General features: G+C 43.9%; 1 protein-coding gene across 2 annotated transcripts in view; it reads left to right on the forward strand.

Annotated features, from left to right (window-relative positions):
• KCNT2 (potassium sodium-activated channel subfamily T member 2) overlaps positions 1-23,442 on the forward strand; it is a 1,782,840-nt gene that overhangs the window by 1,335,766 nt on the left and 423,632 nt on the right. For both annotated transcript variants that reach the window (XM_073582885.1, XM_073582886.1), the window contains exons 15-17: positions 1,834-1,983; positions 5,648-5,874; positions 22,743-22,959. In XM_073582885.1, the coding sequence (XP_073438986.1) occupies positions 1,834-1,983; positions 5,648-5,874; positions 22,743-22,959 (594 nt within the window). The remainder of the gene's footprint in view (positions 1-1,833; positions 1,984-5,647; positions 5,875-22,742; positions 22,960-23,442) is intronic.

The following is a 23,442-nucleotide window of genomic DNA, read 5'->3' on the forward strand; positions in this document are numbered from 1 at the left end:
ACAAAGTCAACTACCACTGCAGCCGTCCACCAGTCTGGCCTTTATGGCAGAGTGGCCCGACGGAAGCCTCTCCTCAGTGCCAGATATATAAAAGCCCACATAGAGTGTGCTAAAAATACATGAAGGACTCCCAGACTATGAGAAATACAATTCTCTGGTCTGATGAGACAAAGATAGAACTTTTTGGTGATAATTCTAAGCGGTATGTGTGGAGAAAACAAGGCACTGCTCATCTCCTTCCCAATACAATCTCAACAGTGAAACATGGTGGTGGCGGCATCATGCTATGAGGGTGTTTTTCAGCTGCAGGGACAGGATGACTGGTTACAATTGAAGGAAACATGAGTGCGGCCAAGAACAGAGGTATCCTGGATGAAAACCTCTTCCAGAGTGCTCTGGACCTTAGTCTTGGCTGAAGGTTCACCTTCCAACAAGATAATGACCCCAAGCACACAGCTAAAATAGCAAAGGAGTGGCTTCAGATCAACCCTGTGACCATTCTTGACTGTCCCAGCCAGAGCCCTGACCTAAACCCAATTGAGCATCTCTGGAGAGACCTGAAAATGGCTGTCCACCAAAATTCACCATCCACCCTGATGGAACTGGAGAGGATCTGCAAGGAAGAAGGGCAGAGGATCCCCAAATCCAGGTGCGAAAAACTTGTATCATTCCCAAGAAGACTCATGGCTGTACTAGCTCAAAAGTGTGCTTCTACTCAATACTAAGCAAAGGGTCTGAATACTTATGACCATGTGATATTTCAGTTATTCCTTTTTAATACATTTGCAAACATTTCTACATTTCTGGGTTTTTTCAGTCAAGATGAGGTGCAGAGTGTACATTAATGAGAAAAAAATTGAACTTTTTTTAATTTACCAAATAGCTGCAATGAAACAGAGTGGAAAATTTAAAGGGGTTTGAATACTTTCCATACCCACTGTATAAACATTGACGGACCAGCGGTAATCATCGCTTCAAACTGCTAATCCATAGAGATGCCAAAGTTTGGACTCCCTCTTTCCCCATATGATGACCCTGAAATCCGAAATCCCCTTTAAGGAATATTAAATTTAAGCTTGTGCTATATTTCTTTATTTATAATTTTTGTTTCCTAAGTCTAATTTATATTTGGGCACATTTTAACCTGTAGCTAATTTCACATAGAGTTCTGATGTTACAATAGCAGCAATATTTCCAGTTAGCAGCGTCAAGCTATTCTCATCACGGCAAAAATTAATGTGGAAACGACATTGGTCGGAATAAGTTACTTTAGTGGATAAACGCTATGATATAGAAAGCACGATATGTAATGTGCCAGGTAATAATAATCTTTATTTTTATATAGCGCTAACATATTCTGCAGTGCTTTCCAGTTTGCACATATTTTCATCACTGTCCCCAATGGGGCTCACAATCTAAATTCCCTATCAGTATGTCTTTGGAGTGTGGGAGGAAACCGGAGGAAACCCACGCAAACACAGGGAGAACATACAATCTCCTTGCAGACGTTGTCCTTGCTGGGATTGGAACCCAGGACTCAAGTGCTGCAAGGCTGCTGTGCTAACCACTGGACCACCATGCTGCCCGTATGTGGGAATATGCCAGTAGACATACCAATTTTTGGATCTTTTTACTAAATAGCAGTCGTATTAGACCTGCTTTTTTCCTGTGTTCTCCAAGCCACTGATTAATTCAAGGGAGACAGAGGTGAAATGTTGTGTTGCACTAAGCCGCAGAGAAAGCCCTTAAGTAGCCATATAAATTATGTGGTGCCTTTTATCATTGTCCATTTGGGATATACTGTACTTAATGTTTTTCTTCTTTGTACTACAGAGAAGGACAACAGTCTCCAGAGCAATGGCAGAAAATGTATGGTAGATGTTCAGGAAATGAGGTCTACCATATTAAGATGGAGGAAAGCTTATTCTTTGCAGAATATGAAGGAAAAAGCTTCACATATGCTTCATTCCATGCACATAAAAAGTAGGTATAAATCTGCTGTACAATTTTTTTTTTGTGTTCAAATTTGTGTTGCTGTATATGTTTTCTTTTTCAGTATTCATCTAGCTGAAAGGTCAGGCTTTATGGGCAATGGAATCCATTTCTTTTCTAATATATTAATATGTAAATCAGAATAAATCCTCACCCCATCCTATAATGCAAAGTATACATCAGGAGTCACTGCAGGCAAAGATTAAAATATAGCATTTGCTACAGTCACGCCAAAGCTGCAGTAAAAAGACATAGACTGTACATCCCAAAATCTAATGCCAGTAGGCAATTTTTTTTTTAGAAATTATCCTAAGGTTTTTAATTAAACATTTAAATCAGAATGTATGAAGTCGACTATCCCGTCATGGTGAACTTTTCAGTGGGTCTCTAATTCCTATCCTAAAAGGTACGGCACCAGGGGGCAACCACCTCCGAAGCTACAGCGCATCAGCAGGGGGAACCACCCAACGCCCCACAGCACCCATGTGTAGGAAGGTGGCCCAGCTTGCGGGGTGGTCCCCTGTTTACCACGAACAGACGACACAGACATGATACTGAGCCAGATTTCGGGTACAACAGGTCCGAGTTTATTGACTGTTCTCCTGACGACCGCAGCAATACACCACAGCACTTCCACAGCTCTCCCTATTCAGGCCCGGGTACCTGCACCTTCCTTTTGTCGTAGTGACGTTCGTCATGGCTCTTTCACTGGGGCTACCCTAGGCCTATCTACCACCAGCGTTTCACCGGTCCGAGATCGTTGTCAATTTGGTACCCCCGGGGCCTCATCTGTTCTGCGGTTCTTCGTGTCGGGGCCACTCCCCTGACTTCTTTTCTCCTCAGTCCCCTAGTTGAGTTCTCCACTACTGTTTGCACTCCTTCACTGTCTCCTCTCCTGTCGAGCTCCTCCCGGGACTGGAACTTTCTGGAACCCTCTCCTGTCCTATTTATCTTTCATGGGCTCCTGTCTCCCCACCCCCCATGACTAACGGTTTCTAAAGCCATAAGCTGGTGTCAAGTCCTGTACTCACGCTCACCCCTGCCATCTTGTGGTCAAACTAAGGTACTGCACTCATTCTACACTTTTCCCCAGCTGTTTCCCTTCTGTCTTTACAAACATCTGTCTAAAGTGCACAAACCGTCCATTTTCCCTACTGACAAGTCCGTCCGTCAGGTCACCTTCCCCACACATGCTGCAAGGCAAAGCTCCCATCACTTCAGGCCACTACATCCCACAGGCAAAGTAACACAACAGTAATGGCCGCTATACAACAACACTAGTGAAAGGAGCTAAAAATAACCCTTACTTTGCACATGTTCTCAAACAATTAGCTGAGAATATAAATAGACACAACCCCTATTGCAGTCTGTTGCTAATTAAAAACATCTAAGTCAAAAGGGAGGAGTGCAATACCAAGTGAAACAAAAACACTGCAGTATAGTACAGCAGAGTTGAATATTGTCTTAGTACAAACATAACAAGCATATTTGCAGTTCTATTCTCACAGTGGTGTAAGCTGTGCTGCATTGTCATTCCCCCATGCTGGCTACCATTGAGATGGAAGCTGAAGCACTGTGAGAGGACAAATGCAGCTGAAAATGTTTGTAATGAGGCCAAGGTCACTTCTGCTGTACTATGTTAGCTCTGCTGTGCTGTGCTCTTTCTGATCTCACTGCAGAGCTGTAGGTTATTATGAGAGCAAAGTGTAAGTCATTATATGTCTCTCACTGGTAATGCACACTTTCATTTACAAAAGCTCTAGAGGCAGATTCTCAGGCAGATTAGAGTCAGACCCATAGTTTTCAAGAGAATATTTGCATAAAAAAAGTGTATTTCTCTGGAATAAGACATTGGATCTCAATATATCAAGATATCATTTTGCAAGGTAACAAGCAGGAATGCGGGATGCAGTGACGGGATGCAGGCAGAGCAGGGGTTTACAGGTTTATTCACAGGGGAATGCTCCACGCAGGGAGGTAAAAGGTTAAACAATATAAATGACAACGGATTTTGCAAGGTGAGGTACAACGGTACAGTTAACGGCAGTTCAGTAGTAAGCGTGGTGGGACGTCCTAAATCTGCAGCTCAGGCTGCGTACTCAATTGTGCTGACAGCGGTTGCCGCAATGTCCTTTCCGGTGAGGCCAAGTAAATGACAATACCACGTCTTCTAGTGACAGTGGTCGATCTCTGGTACCTTCCACTGTCCCTAGTCCATATACTGTAGTTGCTAAACAACGGTAAGGGCCACAGTCCTGTGTGAACCCAGAGTGGTTCTGCAAGTATACGAAGGCCAAGTCAAGTCACAAGTGTCTGGGGCCGAGATTTAATAGCACAGTCAGGGTGTAGGTTACAGTCACACTACCAGTCCCTTTCAGGCGGCACATGCACGGTACTCACAATCCTGAAGTGTCTGGCTCCTGCCTTTATGTCGGTCACCGGGCACACATTGCCCATCTCTGTCTCTCTGGTCCCCGCGGTTGGCAGCGGATGACAGCGGTCGCTGGTCTGTGTGGGGCTGGTGCTCCGTGGATGGAACACTTCTCTCTCTCGCTGCTCCAACACCCGGCTCAGCTCTGCTCTGTGTGCATGGTTCTGCACGGCTCTGCTCTGCTGGCACAGCTCTGCTCTGCACGGCTCTCTCTGCAGGTGACGGGGGATCCTTCTATATGTCCTGTCGCCACACCGGTACTCTCTGGAGGGGGAAGCAGAGCGCGCTGCTCACCACTCTGCGCACTGCTCTCTGTGCTACTCCCCCCGGTGTCAGATTACCCCACTTAGCCCGCTTTTTCCTTTTATGCCTCAGCTGCTGCATGCCCTTTTCTGCCTCTCCCTGCCCCCTCTTGTCCTCAGGAAGGTCCTCTTCGCTCTGGCTTCCCCCAGACAGCAGGGGAAGGTCTGCCCAACTCAGGCTTCCCCCCGGAACAGGGGATGCAGCCTTTCTAGTTCCGGACCCGGCATACATGTATCCGCGGTCCGGTCTATCTCCACACAATTTTATTCAGCTTCCTTTGACCTACATCCCCATTTAGATGGCTTAGGAGGGGTATTCCTACTGACAGATTTCCTTAATGCGCTTGGGCAGTTAGTGGAGTGTACTTTAAATATCAAATTTGTGGAGCTGGTCTTGTTTTCGGAATTACGGAAAGTCCTTACTTTTTCAAAACTGATATAAGCACCATGACTTTATGTTTTAGTAATTAAGGCCCCCATACATATTAGATACCCGATAACTAGTGAGTGGTTCAGCCATCAGCTATTGCTCCAGACTACCTGCAAACACAGGAACAGGAGGCATGGCCCAGCTGGATTCTATGAGAGGCACTGCTGGACCCCTCTGTTATCTCCCATGAGAACAAAAGGATCAGCTGCTAAAATTCATCAGGTTCCATGCATCTTCCTCCCACATCATCTGTTAGGGGGGTCATTAAACTGTTCACCTATATTGGTGGGTTCAATTCTTTATTTTAGATTATATAGTGGCTTTTATAGTTCAAGATCTGTGGCATTAAATTTTGTGTTTGATGAAATTAAAGATAAAGAATTTTCTATATGGTTTCAACTTTTTTTATGCACTGAAGCACTGAAAAAGAAATGATTAGCATGTCAAAGGCTTTTATCTCACAGATCTCCTGCTGCCCTCCTTATCTCCCAGATTTGGTGTCTGCCTAATTGGTGTTAAAAGAGAAGATAACAAAAACATCTTGCTGAACCCAGGGCCCCGATACATCATGAGCTCCACAGATACGTGTTTTTATATTCATGTGACAAAAGAAGAAAATTCAGCTTTTAAACAACATGAGCAAATGGAGAAATTATGCAAATATAAATCCTATCACGGACCATCCAGGCTACCTGTTCACAGTATAATTGCCAGCATGGGTGCGTATAAATTAAAAATGTGTGGAAACAAGGTGTTAATATACATTTGACGACAGCACAAAATGATGTTGAAATGTTTGTGAACGCATTAAAAGCTTTTGCACTTCTGCAAGCATTTAGTCAGTATCATGACAGTGAATAGAGAGAAACTGATACATCAGAGAACACACAAAGGGATGTCATTTTTCATTTATAATTCAGATTATTCAACAATTAAAAAGGTTCAACAAAGTTATTAAGTTATATCCTCCAACAATCAGAGAGGAAATTCCAAATTGATTGTTGGGGGGAAAAACTGCCAGGATCTCCATTGATTTTGGCAATGGAGCTCTAAGGTCGAGCATGTGCATCTCCGCTCCATTAGTTCTCCATTGGAGTACTAGAGATAGCCGAGTACAACTCTACAACTCCATTCATGCAAAGCTCTTTAGAATGCTACTCAACTTCTTTTTCCCAGTAATGGTTCCTAACATATACAGATGAAAGCATATAAAACAAGAAGCATATAATGAACAATAAAATTGCAATATTTTATTAGACGTACTAAACGGGACAAACAGTACATTTAAAACTGTGCCAATAGTGCATGGTGATGAGCCAAAGAAAATAAGTGGCACCACCAGATAGTGGGCAAGACTAAAATGTAATGCTAATACACCATAAAGATAGAAGGGTTAAAATGTAAGCAACTAATGTACCAAGTATAGTAAGTTTGCATCCAAACCACCAATCATAAATTGTATATACCATGTTCCAATGATTCAAAATGATTCAACACGGCTGAAGTGCCTACAATGCATCTAAAGTACACCACTAAAGTGTGGATATTTGACCCATAGTATCCTAAATACACTGTGTGCAGAATTATTAGGCAAGTTGTATGTGAGAGGATTCTTTTTATTATTGAACAACAACTATGTTCTCAATCAGTCCAAAATACTAATAAATATCAAAGCTTAATATTTTTGGAAGTTGGAGTGGGGTTTTTTCGATTTGGCTATCTTAGGAGGATATCTGTTTTTTCAGGTAACTATTACTGTGCAGAATTATTAGGCAACTTAATAAAAACCAAATATATACCCATCTCACTTGTTTATTTTCACCAGGTTAACCAATATAACACAAAATTTAGAAATTGACATTTCTGACATTCAAAAACAACAAAAAAAAAATCAGTGACCAATATAGCCACCTTTCTTTACGATGACACTCAAAAGCCTTCCATCCATAGATTCTGTCAGTTGCTTGATCTGTTTACGATCAACATTGCGTGCAGCAGCCACCACAGCCTCCCAGACACTGTTCTGAGAGGTGTACTCTTTTCCCTCCCTGTAGATCTCACATTTTATGAGGGACCACAGTTTCTCTATGGGGTTCAGATCAGGTGAACAAGGGGGCCATGTCATTATTTTTTCTTCTTTTAGACCTTTACTGGCCAGACACACTGTGGAGTATTTGGATGCATGTGATAGAGCATTGTTCTGCATGAAAATCATGTTTTTTTTTTTAACGATACCGACTTCTTCCTGTACCACTGCTTAAAGAAGGTGTCTTCCAGAAACTGGCAGTAGGTCTGGGAGTTGAGCTTCACTCCATCCTCAACCCGAAAAGGTCCCACAAGTTCATCTTTGATGATACCAGCTCATACCAGTACCCCACCTCTACCTTGCTGGCGTCTGAGTCGGAGAGGAGCTCTCTGCCCTTTACTTATCCAGCCTCGGTCCCATCCATCTGGCCCTTCAAGAGTCACTCTCATTTCATCAGTCCATAAAACCTTAGAAAAATCAGTCTTAAGATATTTCTTGGCCCAGTCTTGACGTTTTTTCTTATGTTTCTTGTTCAAAGGTGGTCATTTTTCAGCCTTCCTTACCTTGGCCATGTCCCTGAGAGTGGTCTTTTTGATACTCCAGTAATGGTGCAGCTCTGTAATATGGCAGAACTGGTGGCAAATGGCATCTTGGCAGCTTCACGCTTGATTTTCCTCAATTCATGGGCAGTTATTTTACGCCTTTTTTTATCAACACGCTTCTTGAGACCCTGTTGGCTATTTGCCATGAAACGCTTGATTGCTAGGTGATCACGCTTCAAAAGTTTGGCAATTTCAATACTGCTGCATCCCTCTGCAAGACATCTCACAATTTTTGACTTTTCAGAGTACGTCAAATCTCTCTTCTGACCCATTTTGCCAAAGGAAAGGAAGTTGCCTAATAATTTCAAACATGTCATCCCCTGAGGAAGAAGTGTTATATACTTTGAAACGCGTTGGGAAATAAATGGTTAATCTTTGTACATGATCTGGATTTGATATTTTGTTCAGCAGCGCACATAAGTCCAAGAATTTTATTCCATATAAGATCAAACTTGTAGGTAGGAATATTGCAAAAATAAAAACTGAAACCTGCCTGTCAGTGGAGGTTAGCACCCTAAGTTTCTCCGGTTGGCGCTCCCATTCCTTGACTGCTCTCCCTGGTATCCCTAATAATCCCTAAATAGGAAAAAAGTGTCCCACTCCCAATACATCCCATTACCCCTCCCCCCAAAAAAAAAACTGGTGAAAAAAATAAAAAAAATTGTAAAAATAAAGAAACAATCTTATATGTCTTCAATAATAAACATCCCAATGCTATAGAAGACATGAGAAAATAGGCTTTATAAATAAATAGATTTTTTTAGCCTATTGAGATGTATGTCATCAAAAAATGTTGATATAACCACTATAGCAATATGGGTGAACAGGATGCAATAGTAATCTAAAAAAAAAAGAATTCCGCTTATTGTCCCATTAGGAAAATGTAGACTCATAAACATGGGATGGGTGTGTGTGTGGTGCGTAAGGCATATACAGTGTGTGTGTGTGTGGTGTGACAGTGTTCCACTGGTGGTACCGTGCAAGAGGCTGGTACCACCAGCAGTTTCCATATTGAGACACCCATCACTTGGGTGTCCTAAAATGGCAGTCGGTGAACTTCCGCCGCTTGGAATTCTGGGATCTGAACACATCTGGACAGAACAGGATGTGAAGACATTACAAGGTATGTATATATTAGATTGATACCCGATTGAGGTCTTAACTTATATGGGAATCCCTTTGATTGAACTGCAAATACATGCTAGTAGCTACATGAGCACATGATTATTATGATGTGCTCTTTTTTTCTGTGTCACATCTGAGTATTTTGGTCCTATTATGAATAGCGATATGATAAGTGGCTAATAATGGGACCCCATGATTAAGAGTCTGCATTATCCTAATGGGACAATAAGAGGAATTCTTTTTTGAGTAGATTACTAATACATGCTGTTTACCCATATTGCTATAGTGGTTATGTGATGCCCGCTAGGGCCGGGGAACTCGGTACCGGGCCTGTCAGTTCTTCAGGGTATGTTATGGCAGCAGTGACACAGTCCGTGGCCCTTGGCGCGCAATGAAATAAAGATGATTTTGGGGAATAAAGATGGGAAAAATTCATGATGCCACCCGTGGTGTTTTGCAATGGATGGTATGGCCGACGCTGCAGTTTGGATCCACTGGGGGCAGTTGGTGATGCAGCAGAGTTGGTACAGCTCTCTACAGGTAGAGCTAGGCCCCAGGGTAGTTATGGTGTTAAATGTGTTGGTGGTAGTTGTAGTGCAAGGCAGGTGACATTGTAAATAAGTTGGAGGACACAGTGGAGTGCAGTATTCACACTTTTACTCACAGTTCTTCCAGTTACAATCCCCAGCCAGGGTGCTGTGTCCTCCGGGTCTGTGGTCCAGCCAGCTCTCAGGTAATTTGGGGTACACTGTGCCAGAACCCCCTTCTTATGCTCCTTTCCTGGCCATCTCTCTGCACTGGCTCCCACCTCTTCTGCCCTGCGCCTCATACACAGTGTCCCAAGCTAGCAGCCTCAGATCCTGTTGGGCGACATTCTCTTAGTCCCCTTGATCCTATCTGGCTGCCTTTTCAGTGAATGTGTATGGAGTTGGCTGTTTTACATACAGTCGCTACAGCCTCCGGTTTGCTAGCTGAGTCCTTTGTTTCTCCACTAGTCTGGGGCCAGTCCCCTACTGCGAACTGGTCCCTCCACCCAACTACAGTCGGGGTAAATTCGGGCACCATGGGTGGATTCTTCACTTTCCGTGCCCCTAGGACCCCTTCTTTCTCTTTTCACTCTCTGTCTAGTCTAGGGATGAGTGCCTCACTCCTCCAGTCCCTTCCACCAGCCCTCTCTTCCTGACTCCTCCTCCAACTGACTCCTGTTACCATGACAGATCTCCACTCTCAACTGTCAGCTTTCTCTCCAGCTGTCCTTCCCTTATCTACTTCCTTCACCCACACCCTCTACCTATTTCCCCACTGGCCTAGAGAGATCTAGTGTTGAATGCTAGTGGGTAGTGTCCCCTCCTTACCCGAGAGTGAGGTACCACACCTCTAGCTGAGGTGCAGTACTTCTGTGGTGACTGGACCCTCAGGGGCGCCACAGTTATATCAACATTTTTTGAAGACATACATCTCAATAGGCTAGAAAAATCTATTTATTCATAAAGCCTATTTTTTCATGTCTTCTATTGCATTGGGATGTTTATTATTGAGGACATATAAAATTGTTTCTTTATTTCTCCTTAAAAATTTCTTTGATTTTTTTTCATATTTTTTGTGTATTTTGCGGGGGGGGGGGTAATATTGTGTATTGGGACACTTTTTTCCTACTTAGGGATTATTAGGGAACCAGGGAGAGCCATCGAGGAGACGGGCGCCAACCGCAGAAACTTAGGGTGCCAACCTCCACTGACAGGCAGGCTTCAGCTCAGTGTAATATCAGGGCTTATTAGGACATACTGTAAATTTTTCCTGATGATTACTCCTCTTTATTATTTGATGGTGCTACTTCCCCTACGTGCTAATATGCTTTCCCTGTTTACATAGTCCTACTTGGATGCTACAAACAGCAATATTAACAGTAAAATATATTTTCTACTAGATTTCATATATATATATATATATATATATATATATATCTTTTGATTTTGAGCAACATTCGCTAGGGATTCAAATATTGCTGTTGCATATACAGATGAGTGGATCGATCTGCGGAGGATTGAGCTCAAGACGAATTTCATGAAATTTGCTGAATGACCTGATTTTGCACATTTTGAAACTTGATTCAGGATGTTCAAAAAAGAAAGACTTGCCAGACATCATTGTTCACACTGCTGTGCATCAGAAAGCGGGCCATCATTATTTTTTGTTGCTGCATGTAACTTCAAATAATGCCCTACAGCTATGACATCTCACTGACTGTCATACCTCGTAGAGTGGTGGTCAGTACCTGAGTCATCAGAAATCTGCAGTTCCCAGTGGAGCACAGTTTGTAGTTAGATCCATTTTCCATCTCCTGAGTCACTAGGTAAGTCTCTCTTTAGAGTTCAAACTCATGTAGTCAGCAAGATCATCTCTTTCTTATAAAGTGTAGGCTCTTGTGGTCAGCGGGGACATCTCTCTCTTATAGAGTTGAGCGAAATGGGTCTTTCATATTCAAAAGTCGGCGACTTTCGCTGAAGTCGGGTTTCATGAAACGAAACCCGACCATAGCGTGAGGTCGGCCACGAGGTCGGCGACCAGAGCGCCAAAGTCGCGTTTCAAAAGATGCTTCCAGCGCCCTTTTTCAGCCAATGATGGAGGACGCACACTGTGGGCAACGCGATGACATAGGCATCGGTCACCACCATCTTTGAGAAGGGCATGTAAGTGATTGGCTGGCTTTGTGTGGCGTCAAAGGGGCTATAAAAGGGCGTGAACGCCGACCGCCATCTTACTTATGCCGATCTTAGCATAGGGAGAGCTGCTGCTGCTGTTTCTGTAGGGAGAGCGTTAGGCAGGGAAGATGAACCAAAAAACTGCTTCTGCTGTTAGCGATTTCCACTTACAACACAACACTTTGTGTGCAGTGACAGGGGAGGCTCTATTTTTGTGCATCAGCTCTGTTGGTTATTAGGCTGCCTTATAAGGCTCCCTGATAGCTGCATGGCTGTTTTCACACTGCTGTGCAAACTGCTTTTTTAAAAGCAAAAATACTTTTCTTCCTCTTTTCTGCACAGTTACCAAGCGTTCATTTTTCCACCCTTTTGTGTGTGCACTGTGCAGCAGTCCTGCTTATTAGGCTGCCTGCGTCCATACTTGGACTGAGAGCATCATTTTCAGCGTCCTCAAATCTCTAGTGAGATCCAAAATCTCACCAATCCTATAGACAGCCTCCACCTTGTCATACACCATCCAATTTCAGCCTGTTACATTGAGGTGTAATCTCTCCTGGGCCAGAGACAATAGTTTTGCGTCCTCAAATCTATAGTGAGATTCAAAATCTCACCAATCCTATAGACACCCTCCACCTTGTCATACACCATCCAATTTCAGTCTGTTACATTGAGGTGTAATCTCTTCTGGGCCAGAGACAATAGTTCAGCGTCCTCAAATCTCTAGTGAGATCCAAATTCTCACCAATCCTATAGACACCCTCCACCTTGTCATGCACCATCCAATTTCAGTCTGTTACATTGAGGTGTAATCTCTTCTGGGCCAGAGACAATAGTTCAGCGTCCTCAAATCTCTAGTGAGATCCAAATTCTCACCAATCCTATAGACACCCTCCACCTTGTCATATACCATCCAATTTCAGCCTGTTACATTGAGGTGTAATCTCTCCTTGGCCAGAGACAATAGTTCTGCGTCCTCAAATCTATAGTGAGATTCAAAATCTCACCAATCCTATAGACACCCTCCACCTTGTCATTCACTATCCAATTTCAGCCTGCTACATTGAGGTGTAATCTCTACTGGGCCTGAGACAATAGTTCAGTGTCCTCAAATCTATAGTGAGATTCAAATTCTCACCAATCCTATAGACACACTACACCTTGTCATACACCATCCAATTTCAGCCTGTTACATTGAGGTGTAATCTCTACTGGGCCTGAGACAATAGTTCAGCGTCCTCAAATCTATAGTGAGATTCAAATTCTCACCAATCCTATAGACACCCTACACCTTGTCATGCACCATCCAATTTCAGCCTGTTACATTGAGGTGTAATCTCTACTGGGCCTGAGACAATAGTTCAGCGTCCTTAAATCTATAGTGAGATTCAAATTCTCACCAATCCTATAGACACCATACACCTTGTCATACACCATCCAATTTCAGCCTGTTACATGGAGGTGTAATCTCTACTGGGCCTGAGACAATAGTTCAGCGTCCTCAAATCTATAGTGAGATTCAAAAGCTCACCAATAGTAGATACACCTTCTACCTTGTTTTACAGTACCATAGAACTGGTGGTATTTTGGGTACATTTTCACAAAAATGAGCAAGTATGGTAGAAGACGCCATGGAAGTGGGCGGGGGGTTGCCAGCTGGTCCTGATGGTGGTGGTGGTGATGTTGCATCTGTTGGTAGTGGCAAAAGCACAATAGCACCTAAGGCAGGAGGTGTTGAGCCTGCGTCATCGTCTGGCTCCACAAGGCCTCGAAGGCTCTCTTTTCTGGGAGTAGGTAAACCACTTTTAAAGCTGGAGCTTCAGGAACAAGTTTTGGCTTACATTGCTGACACAGCCTCCAGCTCTCTCGCCTCCTCTTCTGAAGTTTCAAAAAGTAAAAGCACTGAGTCGTCATTAGAGGCTCCTGGTCAGGAACAACACCTTTCCTTGTGTCCTTCACCCCTACCAAAATTGAAGGATGTGGCAGGCCACACTACCGATTACCCCATGGAGCTCTTTTCACATACCATGCCTGGGTTATCAAGTCAAATCGTAAATTCCCCAGTCCAAGATGAATCTGACATAGAGTGTTGGTGGCCAGCCAGGGAAGTGGGGTTAATCGGTACCGGGCCGGTGTCTCAGAGGGATGTGTCACGGTGGTGATGACCCATTCCATGGCCCTGGGCATCCATGCAAAGGGGTGAATAACATTTATAGGTGAATGATACGTGACACCACCTGTGGTTTCTGATCAGATTGACCCGCGCTGCAGTGTCGCTTCTCTGGGTCAGATGTTTTGGTGCAGCTAAGATGTAGAAGCCCTGCACAGGTAGGGCCGTAGTCGCAGGGCCTGAGACAATAGTTCAGTGTCCTCAAATCTATAGTGAGATTCAAATTCTCACCAATTCTATAGACACACTACACCTTGTCATACACCATCCAATTTCAGCCTGTTACATTGAGGTGTAATCTCTACTGGGCCTGAGACAATAGTTCAGCGTCCTCAAATCTATAGTGAGATTCAAATTCTCACCAATCCTATAGACACCCTACACCTTGTCATGCACCATCCAATTTCAGCCTGTTACATTGAGGTGTAATCTCTACTGGGCCTGAGACAATAGTTCAGCGTCCTCAAATCTATAGTGAGATTCAAATTCTCACCAATCCTATAGACACCATACACCTTGTCATACACCATCCAATTTCAGCCTGTTAAGTGGAGGTGTAATCTCTACTGGGCCTGAGACAATAGTTCAGCGTCCTCAAATCTATATTGAGATTCAAAAGCTCACCAATAGTAGATACACCTTCTACCTTGTTTTACAGTGCCATAGAACTGGTGGTATTTTGGGTACATTTTCACAAAAATGAGCAAGTATGGTAGAAGATGCCATGGAAGTGGGCGGGGGTTGCCAGCTGGTCCTGATGGTGGTGGTGGTGATGTTGCATCTGTTGGTAGTGGCAAAAGCACAATAGCACCTAAGGCAGGAGGTGTTGAGCCTGCGTCATCGTCTGGCTCCACAAGGCCTCGAAGGCTCTCTTTTCTGGGAGTAGGTAAACCACTTTTAAAGCTGGAGCTTCAGGAACAAGTTTTGGCTTACATTGCTGACACAGCCTCCAGCTCTCTCGCCTCCTCTTCTGAAGTTTCAAAAAGTAAAAGCACTGAGTCATCATTAGAGGCTCCTGGTCAGGAACAACACCTTTCCTTGTGTCCTTCACCCCTACCAAAATTGAAGGATGTGGCAGGCCACACTACCGATTACCCCATGGAGCTCTTTTCACATACCATGCCTGGGTTATCAAGTCAAATCGTAAATTCCCCAGTCCAAGATGAATCTGACATAGAGTGTTGGTGGCCAGCCAGGGAAGTGGGGTTAATCGGTACCGGGCCGGTGTCTCAGAGGGATGTGTCACGGTGGTGATGACCCATTCCATGGCCCTGGGCATCCATGCAAAGGGGTGAATAACGTTTATAGGTGAATGATACGTGACACCACCTGTGGTTTCTGATCAGATTGACCCGCGCTGCAGTGTCGCTTCTCTGGGTCAGATGTTGTGGTGCAGCTAAGCTGTAGAAGCCCTGCACAGGTAGGGACGTAGTCGCAGGGCAGATGAAAGAGTTGGTAGATGGTGTGCAGTGCAGGATGTAGCAGAGCCGTGCACCAGGCGCAGGAGAAAGATGACAGACACAGTCATGCAGTTCCTTTACCTGTAATTGGTAAGTGCCGTCCAGGACCCAGAGTACAGATGGAGAAGGAGTTGGTCAGCCTGGAAGCAAATTTGGAATTCTCTCTCTGCAGATAGGTCGTGTGGGCTCCGTTCTAGCGCTTATCTGAGGTACTCGCAGTACTGAGTTCACTGAAGTTCCCCCTGTTGACTCTCTTTTGGAACTTTCTCACATGGCAGGCAGCCATAGCCTTTTCCTTCTGGCTCACACACGTCGCTGCTGGGGCCTCCGAGCTTTAGTTGGGAACCAAGCATTTACGGCTGCTACTTCCTCCGGTTTCTGCTGCAGGACCGTCAGTGTCCCTACAAACTCGGAGACCAGAATACCGACCATGCGCTCCAGCTAGGAGTGAGCCTTAACTCTGCTCATCCTCCAGCTCCCCTTCTCATGTCCACACACTTCCCCTTCCCTTCACAGACTGCCCTAACTTCCCTCCTCCCGACCACAGAAAGCTGCTCCTCAGCAGTCAGGTTCAGAGGTCTCCCTGCTGGCCTGGAGTGGGAACTGTGTGTTGGTTTAACTGCTAGAGCGATCCTTCGTTGCTCCCAAGCATGACATCACACTCCCTAGGAGGAAGGTAATGCCACTGTGGCGACCGTACTCCTGGGGGCACCACAAGTGCACTGATGCCCAGCCACTGCTAGATTATTCTGCTAGTACATTGACCCAGACCACTACATTCCCCTCGCACTCTACACAGCCAGAATCTGACCCTGATGAAACTCAGGTTCCCCTTCCCGCATACTATACCACCTTACACGGTGGCAAAGAGGAAGGTGCAGATGAAAGTGCAGGTTCCTTGAGCAGGTGGGGGGCATACTCATGGGCGACGCACTGGCACAGGGCCCCTCATAATACGCAAAAGTGTCTCTGCCAGTGGGAGGGGAGGGCCCACATGCCGTCAGACACACCAACGTACTATGAGGGGCCCTGTGCAAGTGCCATTGCCAATGAGTGGGCCCCCCAGCTTGCTCAGGATCACAGCACTTGCAAAGTTGAAATACTTACCTCTCCCTGCTCCACTGCCGTGACGTCTTCCGCATTTCCTGACAGTGACATTCTGGTCAGAGAGCGCGATGACATCACGACATCAGGCCCTCTGCCTAAACAGTCCAAGTGCAGTGAGATGGAAGATGGGGACGATGAGGAGTCAAGACTAGTACAGGGATTCCCTAGTGAGGAGACTTATTTAATTGTTTTCAATATTGGGACAGCTATTTTTGGGGAGCACTATACTCTGGAGAATGATATATGAGGCCCACCATACACTGGAGCATTCCAAAGGTGGACATCAGACAATGGAGCAGAATTTACAGGGCCCATTATGCACTTGAGCATTAGAAATGGGGCCCATTATATATGGAGCATTATTTGGGCCCATAACACAGTGGAGCCTCATCCATGGGAACCAACATATACTGTAGCATTATGTGGAGCTCATCACATACTGTTTCAAACATTATATGGGACCAATGATTCTGTATGGAGAAATATATGGGCCTCATTACTCTGTATAGCACACTATGCGGTGGCCATAATACTGTATGGAGTAATATACTGTCCGTTTTTGGAGCTATTGGAGAATTTAAAATGGATATCAGTCATGAGATGTAAGAAGCGAAGTATTTTTCATTGTACTATACTGCTATTTCTCTGCCGTATCAGAGGATCATGAATTGTGGCATGTGTTAAAGGAGCCCAGTGAAACTCTTTGGCCCAGGGCTCACGAAAATCTGGAGCCAGCCCTACCCCCCCAACAACTTCCGCCAAATAACCCCCAGTTTTCAATGCGTAACTATTATTATAAAGTAAATTAAGGTTGACAAGCTTAAGTAATAAGAATTGATGTTTTTGGCATTAAAATGGGCACTGTAGGTGTGTTTCCTGTCCTCCTCTCCCTGCCGACCTTGGTTCCCCATTGACTTGTATTGGGTTTCGTGTTTTAGTCGGCCTTCGACTTTTCATGATAATCGGCCGATTTCGTTCGACCCGACTTTTGAGAAAGTCAGGTTTCATGAAACCCGACTCGACCCGAAAAAAGGCAAAGTCGCTCAACTCTACTCTCTTATAAAGTGTAAAATCTTGTGGTCAGCGGGGTCCTATATCTCTTTAGCTTTCTCTCTTCTTAGAATGTAATCTCTTGTGATCAATGGGGTCCTCTCTTTCTCTTGTAGAGTGAAAGCTCTTATGGTCAGAGGATTTCTTTCTCTCTTTTCTGCCCATGAGTATTTTCCAAACAATTACAAGGTTTGTAGTATTAAGATTAGCTGCAAATCAAATTTTTGAGGAATATTGGGCAAAGTAGGCGAAATTGATATTGAAAGATCTGCTCGTCTGTACGAACAAGAAATGTATTTTTGCAGATAAGTTTAACTTTTATTTAAAAAAAAAAATGCATATGGAGTCACACGAGATGATAAAGTCCTGGGTTGCTATTTTAGGGTATGTGCACACTTTGCGGTTTCTGCTGCGTTTCCGCAGCGTTTTTGGCTCTGCAGAAACGCAGCAGATTCTGCTGCGTTGTACAGTACCTTTATTTCCTATGGAAATAAAAAAAAGCTGTGCACATGCTGAGGTTTTTTTCCGCGCGGTTTTGCTGCGGTTTTCAAAACGCAGCATGTCAATTGTTTGGTGCAGAAACGCTGCAGTTTTACACCTCATCCATTATGAGATGTAAAACCGCAGGGCAAAACCGCAGAAAAAACGCAGATAAAGTGTGAGTGAGTAAGTGTGAGGGTATATGTTACAAAGATAAGGTGGTATACAGAATGCAATGGTAAATATTAATGTTATCATTTCAAGTCTAAAGCAATCAAATAGTTAATTTTCTAAACGACAATATTTTGTTGTTTATGACAGTATGAAACTCTGTTTCTCTACGAACATTCCCAATCCTTTTTTTTAAATATATGCACATCACCTGCCAACACTGCCTTTCTTGGGATAGTTTTCTTATAGTTTGATGGCCCTTTGTGTAAAGAATCCTTTCTTTTGCTGAAGATTGTATCTTTTACATCCAGCTGTATTTGGCAAGCTTGTGTCCCCTGTGTGGCGGACATATAACTGAGTAGCTATTCTGGATTCAAAATAAATCTATTTTGTGCAATATTTTATGGTAAATTTGAATTGTATTAGAAAAGATTCCTTTCCCTGGTTAAAATGCATGCCTAAAATACATATTCATGTATATGCATTTCTTACCAATAATTATTTGGAACACCTAACTTCACGATTTCTATTTTGACTATGAGCCATATTTTCTGCATGACAGTACGCTGTTGTCCCCGGAGGCACTGACATTCCATAGTGTTTCAAAAACTTCACAAACCTCAGTGGTACTGCAATTTATAGATGAAAAGCAACGTATGATCTTAAAATGACACATTTTTTAAACATTTTTTTTTATCATAAGTAAACCTCATTTTTTAAATGCAAATGTTTCTACTCCACTTTCGCAGGGCCTCTGAATTATTCTCAAAGGCTGACTTTCCTGTTTTATGCCACTCACATGTCTACTATGTAATATAGTCCGAGGGAAGAGTCAGATTGCTGTATAACTCATACGGAAATCGCAATGCAAAGCTTGGACTGGCGTTCCAAGTGTGATAGTGTGGGGAGGAGGACCCTCATATAGTGTTTGGGCCGGAACCAAGGGGACCGCCATCAGAGTTATTGAAGGAAGCACAACAGGGGAATTACAAAGGGAGACATGCGACTGAGGTTGTCTGGGCAACAGGGGGAGGGGCTAGAGTAAAAGGAGCAGGGGACGCGCTGAAGTGGCAGTTGGGGAAGAGAGGGAGTGAAGGCAAGACGCAGGGTGACTTGCAGGGGCACCGAGAGGAGCCTGCGAGGAGAAAGCACCCGATTTACCAATAAGAGAGACGTGAGAGACTGTGCCCAGAGACTGCTCCCCGCACCCGTTCTGAGAGAATTATCCCCGCTAACCCCCGCCTTGAAGGGAGAGGAACTATACCTCTGGTTGTGGCCGTGAGTACTGGTAACCAGGCCTCAGAGACCTGGGCCCTTCCCCCCAGCCTTCCCCCATCACGCCGACCCTGCCATCATCGGCCTCAAGATACGCCACATTGTCACAGGCGGGATAAAAGGCTCGCTATCCTGGCTTAGGAAGAGACTCCTTGGTAAAGGACGGCCACAGGCCTTTCTGGGGAACTGAGTCATCACTGCGTGCCACCTCCATCATTTACTTCAGGGCCCGTTGAGCCCCAACGGCACTGCTTTCTTTAGGGCCTGTTGCGCCCCAGCAGCAGCGTTTTCTTCAGGGCCTGTTGCGCCCCAGTGGCAGCGTTTCCTTCAGGGCCTGTTGCGCCCCAGCGGCAGCGTTACCTTCAGGGCCTGTTGCGCCCCAACGTCCCCGTTTCCTTCAGGGCCTGTTGCGCCCCAGCGGCAGTGTTTCCTTCAGGGCCTGTTGCGCCCCAGCGGCAGCGTTACCTTCAGGGCCTGTTGCGCCCCAACGTCCCCGTTTCCTTCAGGGCCTGTTGCGCCCCAACGTCCTCGTTTTCTTAAGGGCTTGTTGCGCCCCAACGGTATTATTTTCTTCAGGGCCTGTTGCCCCCACCGACGTCACTTTCCTCAGGACAGCCTCCTCAGCGACCTCAACGCGGCCACGCTACTGAACCCCGCAGTCCCTGAAAGGCTAAGTGAAACTATATTTGGTTAAGTTTGTTGAGTCCCTGCGTGGACTGTTGGTGTTGTTTCTTTATCCTTGTTTTGTTCAGCCTAGCCCATCGGCTAGAGTTATATAAACGTGATTTCGAAAACCACCATTCATCTAGTGTCTCGTCACTGCATCCTGCGAACCTGTCCGACCCTACAATAGCAGGTAATTTTATGCAGCTGTCTTGCTTAGATCCAAAGTTTGGCCAGCCAGCCCAAGCATTGCGCTGTGGTCCCCGTCCGAGATATGCGGCCATCTCACTCTTCCCTTACAGACAGAAAAAGTAAGCTGTAATTATAATTTCTGGTAATGCATGATATCAATACAATGTTTGCAAAGAAAAGTCTCTTTGTTCTCCTCTCCTTCCCCTCTCTTTTCCCTGTGGAAATCGCAGAGCATCTTATTGACCCAGTGTATTAAAACTTTTTTACAAATTAAAGAAGACCTATCAGTTCTCCTGATCCCATCTGTAATAACAGTTCTGGAAACAGAAAGCTGAGAGCAGAAAGAGACCACTTTGATAGTATTCCCTTACTATTTGCATCTAAGTAAAGATCTATGTTTATGCCATGCCTAAATTCACCTACTGCTGATTCTTCTCTTTGTTTTTGGACTTAGTTTCTTATTAAAATTTGTGATCAAAATAGAGAAATTGGAGATGATACTTGCCTTACTATAGGCAACGATTTGCCAGTTTTATAATAAAAATAAGCTAATCTGAAAATAATGTTGCGCACGGGGAGTGAACACTGTGGAACCACAATTATATCATCAAGTGGAGAGCGTAAAATGGGATATATGGTATAAATAATCATTTTCACCTCATCTGTGTTAATAATGGCAGTAATGACTCCTCTAGGAGAATAATATGCAATATATGGTAACAATGGTGGCATTCACCTGTGTTAGTCGTGGTGGTACACAGAGAGAAGCAGCACCTGCATGTAGTAGTGATCACTGCAGATTGACATGCAGCACTGGAGTGAAGTAAAGGACTTCACAGAAAGCTCACCATGATCTTTCTTGGTCTCCCTCTGCTTATTTCCTCGATCTGGTTCTCTCTCCTCCTTACTCCAACCCTCTCCATAGAGTACAATGGTCTCTATCACATGGCATCACAATGAGACTGCACTGTCTTCTCTCAGCAAGATGGATTTGAGCTGTTTTTTAGAGTACATGGGAAGCATGCAGGAGAGGAAAAAGTAGCTAAGGAACTAAGGAAGGCATCTTTTCTCTCTGATAGATAATTTACAAAGCTTATTTTATTCACCTACAGTATATTATTAATTTATGCAAAGTTTGTTGCAAGTACAATTCACAGTTAAACTTTTAAAATATTTAAAAGTTTTAAACGCTCTCCCTTCTTTCCTCCAGGCTATAAAAACTAAGTGGTTTAAGTCTCTCCTGATACGTTTTGTGCTAGAAGCAATCTGACATTCTTGTGTTTCATAGTCCACACTGACTAGACACTATCAAACTGTGTGGGGACACCCTCTCTTAGATTGTTTGGGGCAACAAACAATGTTCACTGTGGGCATGGATTCTCTGAAAGTAACAAAATCTACTATACTCATCTACTATCACCAGATGAGTACATAGCACAGGCTGCTATTTGGTGCCTGCCGACATCTGAACTGTAACCTTATCACAAGAATTCTTCAACCTTAGACTGGCTACAGCTGGTAGGAGACTTTAACAGCATATCTTCAGATGATTCTCTGTGTTAAGGGAACAGTGAAATTATCCGTGAAATATCCAATAATGTTTTGTTCAAATCACTTGACAGTTGTAGCCAAACATGGACTTCAACACAAACAATGTAGTCATCACTTCCAGAACTGGGGAGGGGCAGCAGGAGTGTGAGACTGAGACACTTCTCACAGACAGGCCATGATTAAGAATAGTCAAGGAGTCCAAGGTAAAAATTCTGAAGGGTGCATCATAAACAGAAGGAAGAGACAAAGGAGTAGTCAGGTAATAGTCCGAGATCAAAATCCCAGGAAGATAGCAGATCAGTGAAAAGGGGTTAAACAGACTGATGGTAAGAATGAAGTCCAAGGTAAGGCAATGAAAGATCTACAAACAGAACACACAGCACAGAGAGACAAACCACACGAAAGTTGAATGTACGTCTGGCAGATGCCTGGGACTAACAGCCCAGTTAAGCAGCTGGGCAATCACCTGAGACAATAAACACCTAGAGACAGCTAGCACCTCCCAGTCTCAGATTGAATGGCTGAGCTGTCAATCAAAATACCGACAGCTCAGCCCACTCCTGTACCAAACTGAAAACAGAGCTGTCAATGAAAGTATGGATAGTTTCTGCCCGCCTCTGTACCAGATTGGATGGCTGAGCCTACAGTAACTGCATCCCAGACACACTGAGGGGTGGAATAATGACAAGGAGAAGTCTTAGCTCAGTGTTCTAAAACATCTGTTACATCATTATAAAGTATAATCTTCCTACTCAAAAAGCATAATAAGAAAAATGTGCTTTTCCAAATAGCATGAAAAAGAAAATTAAAGACTTTATATATGCAGGTTGAGCACAACATTGTTGGCAGAACTAAATGAAATATGCATTTACACATATCTTTAAATATGGAAATATATTTTAAGGGTGAGATTGTAATATTTCTAATATGCATGAACGCATTCTCTATGGAAATGGAATATAATAGACACATGCAGAATATGTATTTAACTATAATCTCTACATCATCCTTTGTAGGCACAGTGGCGATAGATTTGCAAGATACAAGCTGTCATTCTACTGGTGTGAAAAATCTAACGCTCCCCTCAGAAGTAAGTAAAGAAGGAAGGAGACCCAGTATAGCACCTGTGCTGGAAGTTGCAGATAATGCAAACATGCAGCCATGTGATCTTCTCAGTGACCAATCAGAAGATGAAACCAACCCATCTGATGATGAATGTTCTGACTCCAAAGAGTAAGTATAACATCTATAAACTATATTCTGGTGGACAAGATATTAGTTATTTTTGTGCATGGCATTGTTCATAACTACTCTTCAGGAGCATTATCAAAGAAATAATAAAAGAAAAAGTCATTATGTAATGACAACATGCAACTTCTCCTTAAATAGCACATATCACCAATCTAGAGTGGGCAGCCATTGACTAATAATTTTATTTAATACATGATAATTTCATCAGTCCCAAGAGTGCTCCAAATACTGCACAAAATGGACTGACATTCTACAAAATTCGAGTCTGAAATTGTGTGTTGTTAGATCCAGTCATGCAAAGCAGAATCCCACAACCTTCCGCAGCTACTCTCGCAGTGCAAGAATGAGATCTCATACTTTGTAGTCCTCCAGCACTGCCACATGCTTTAATAAGCTTTTACCAAAGACAAATCGTTGTTATGATCTTGCCATTTAGTCAGATCTTAATGAAGTATGTGGCTCCAC

The sequence above is a fragment of the Dendrobates tinctorius genome, unplaced genomic scaffold, assembly GCF_039654945.1.
Source record: "Dendrobates tinctorius isolate UK_male_01 unplaced genomic scaffold, ASM3965494v1 ptg000074l, whole genome shotgun sequence".
In the NCBI taxonomy this organism is placed as follows: domain Eukaryota; kingdom Metazoa; phylum Chordata; class Amphibia; order Anura; family Dendrobatidae; genus Dendrobates; species Dendrobates tinctorius.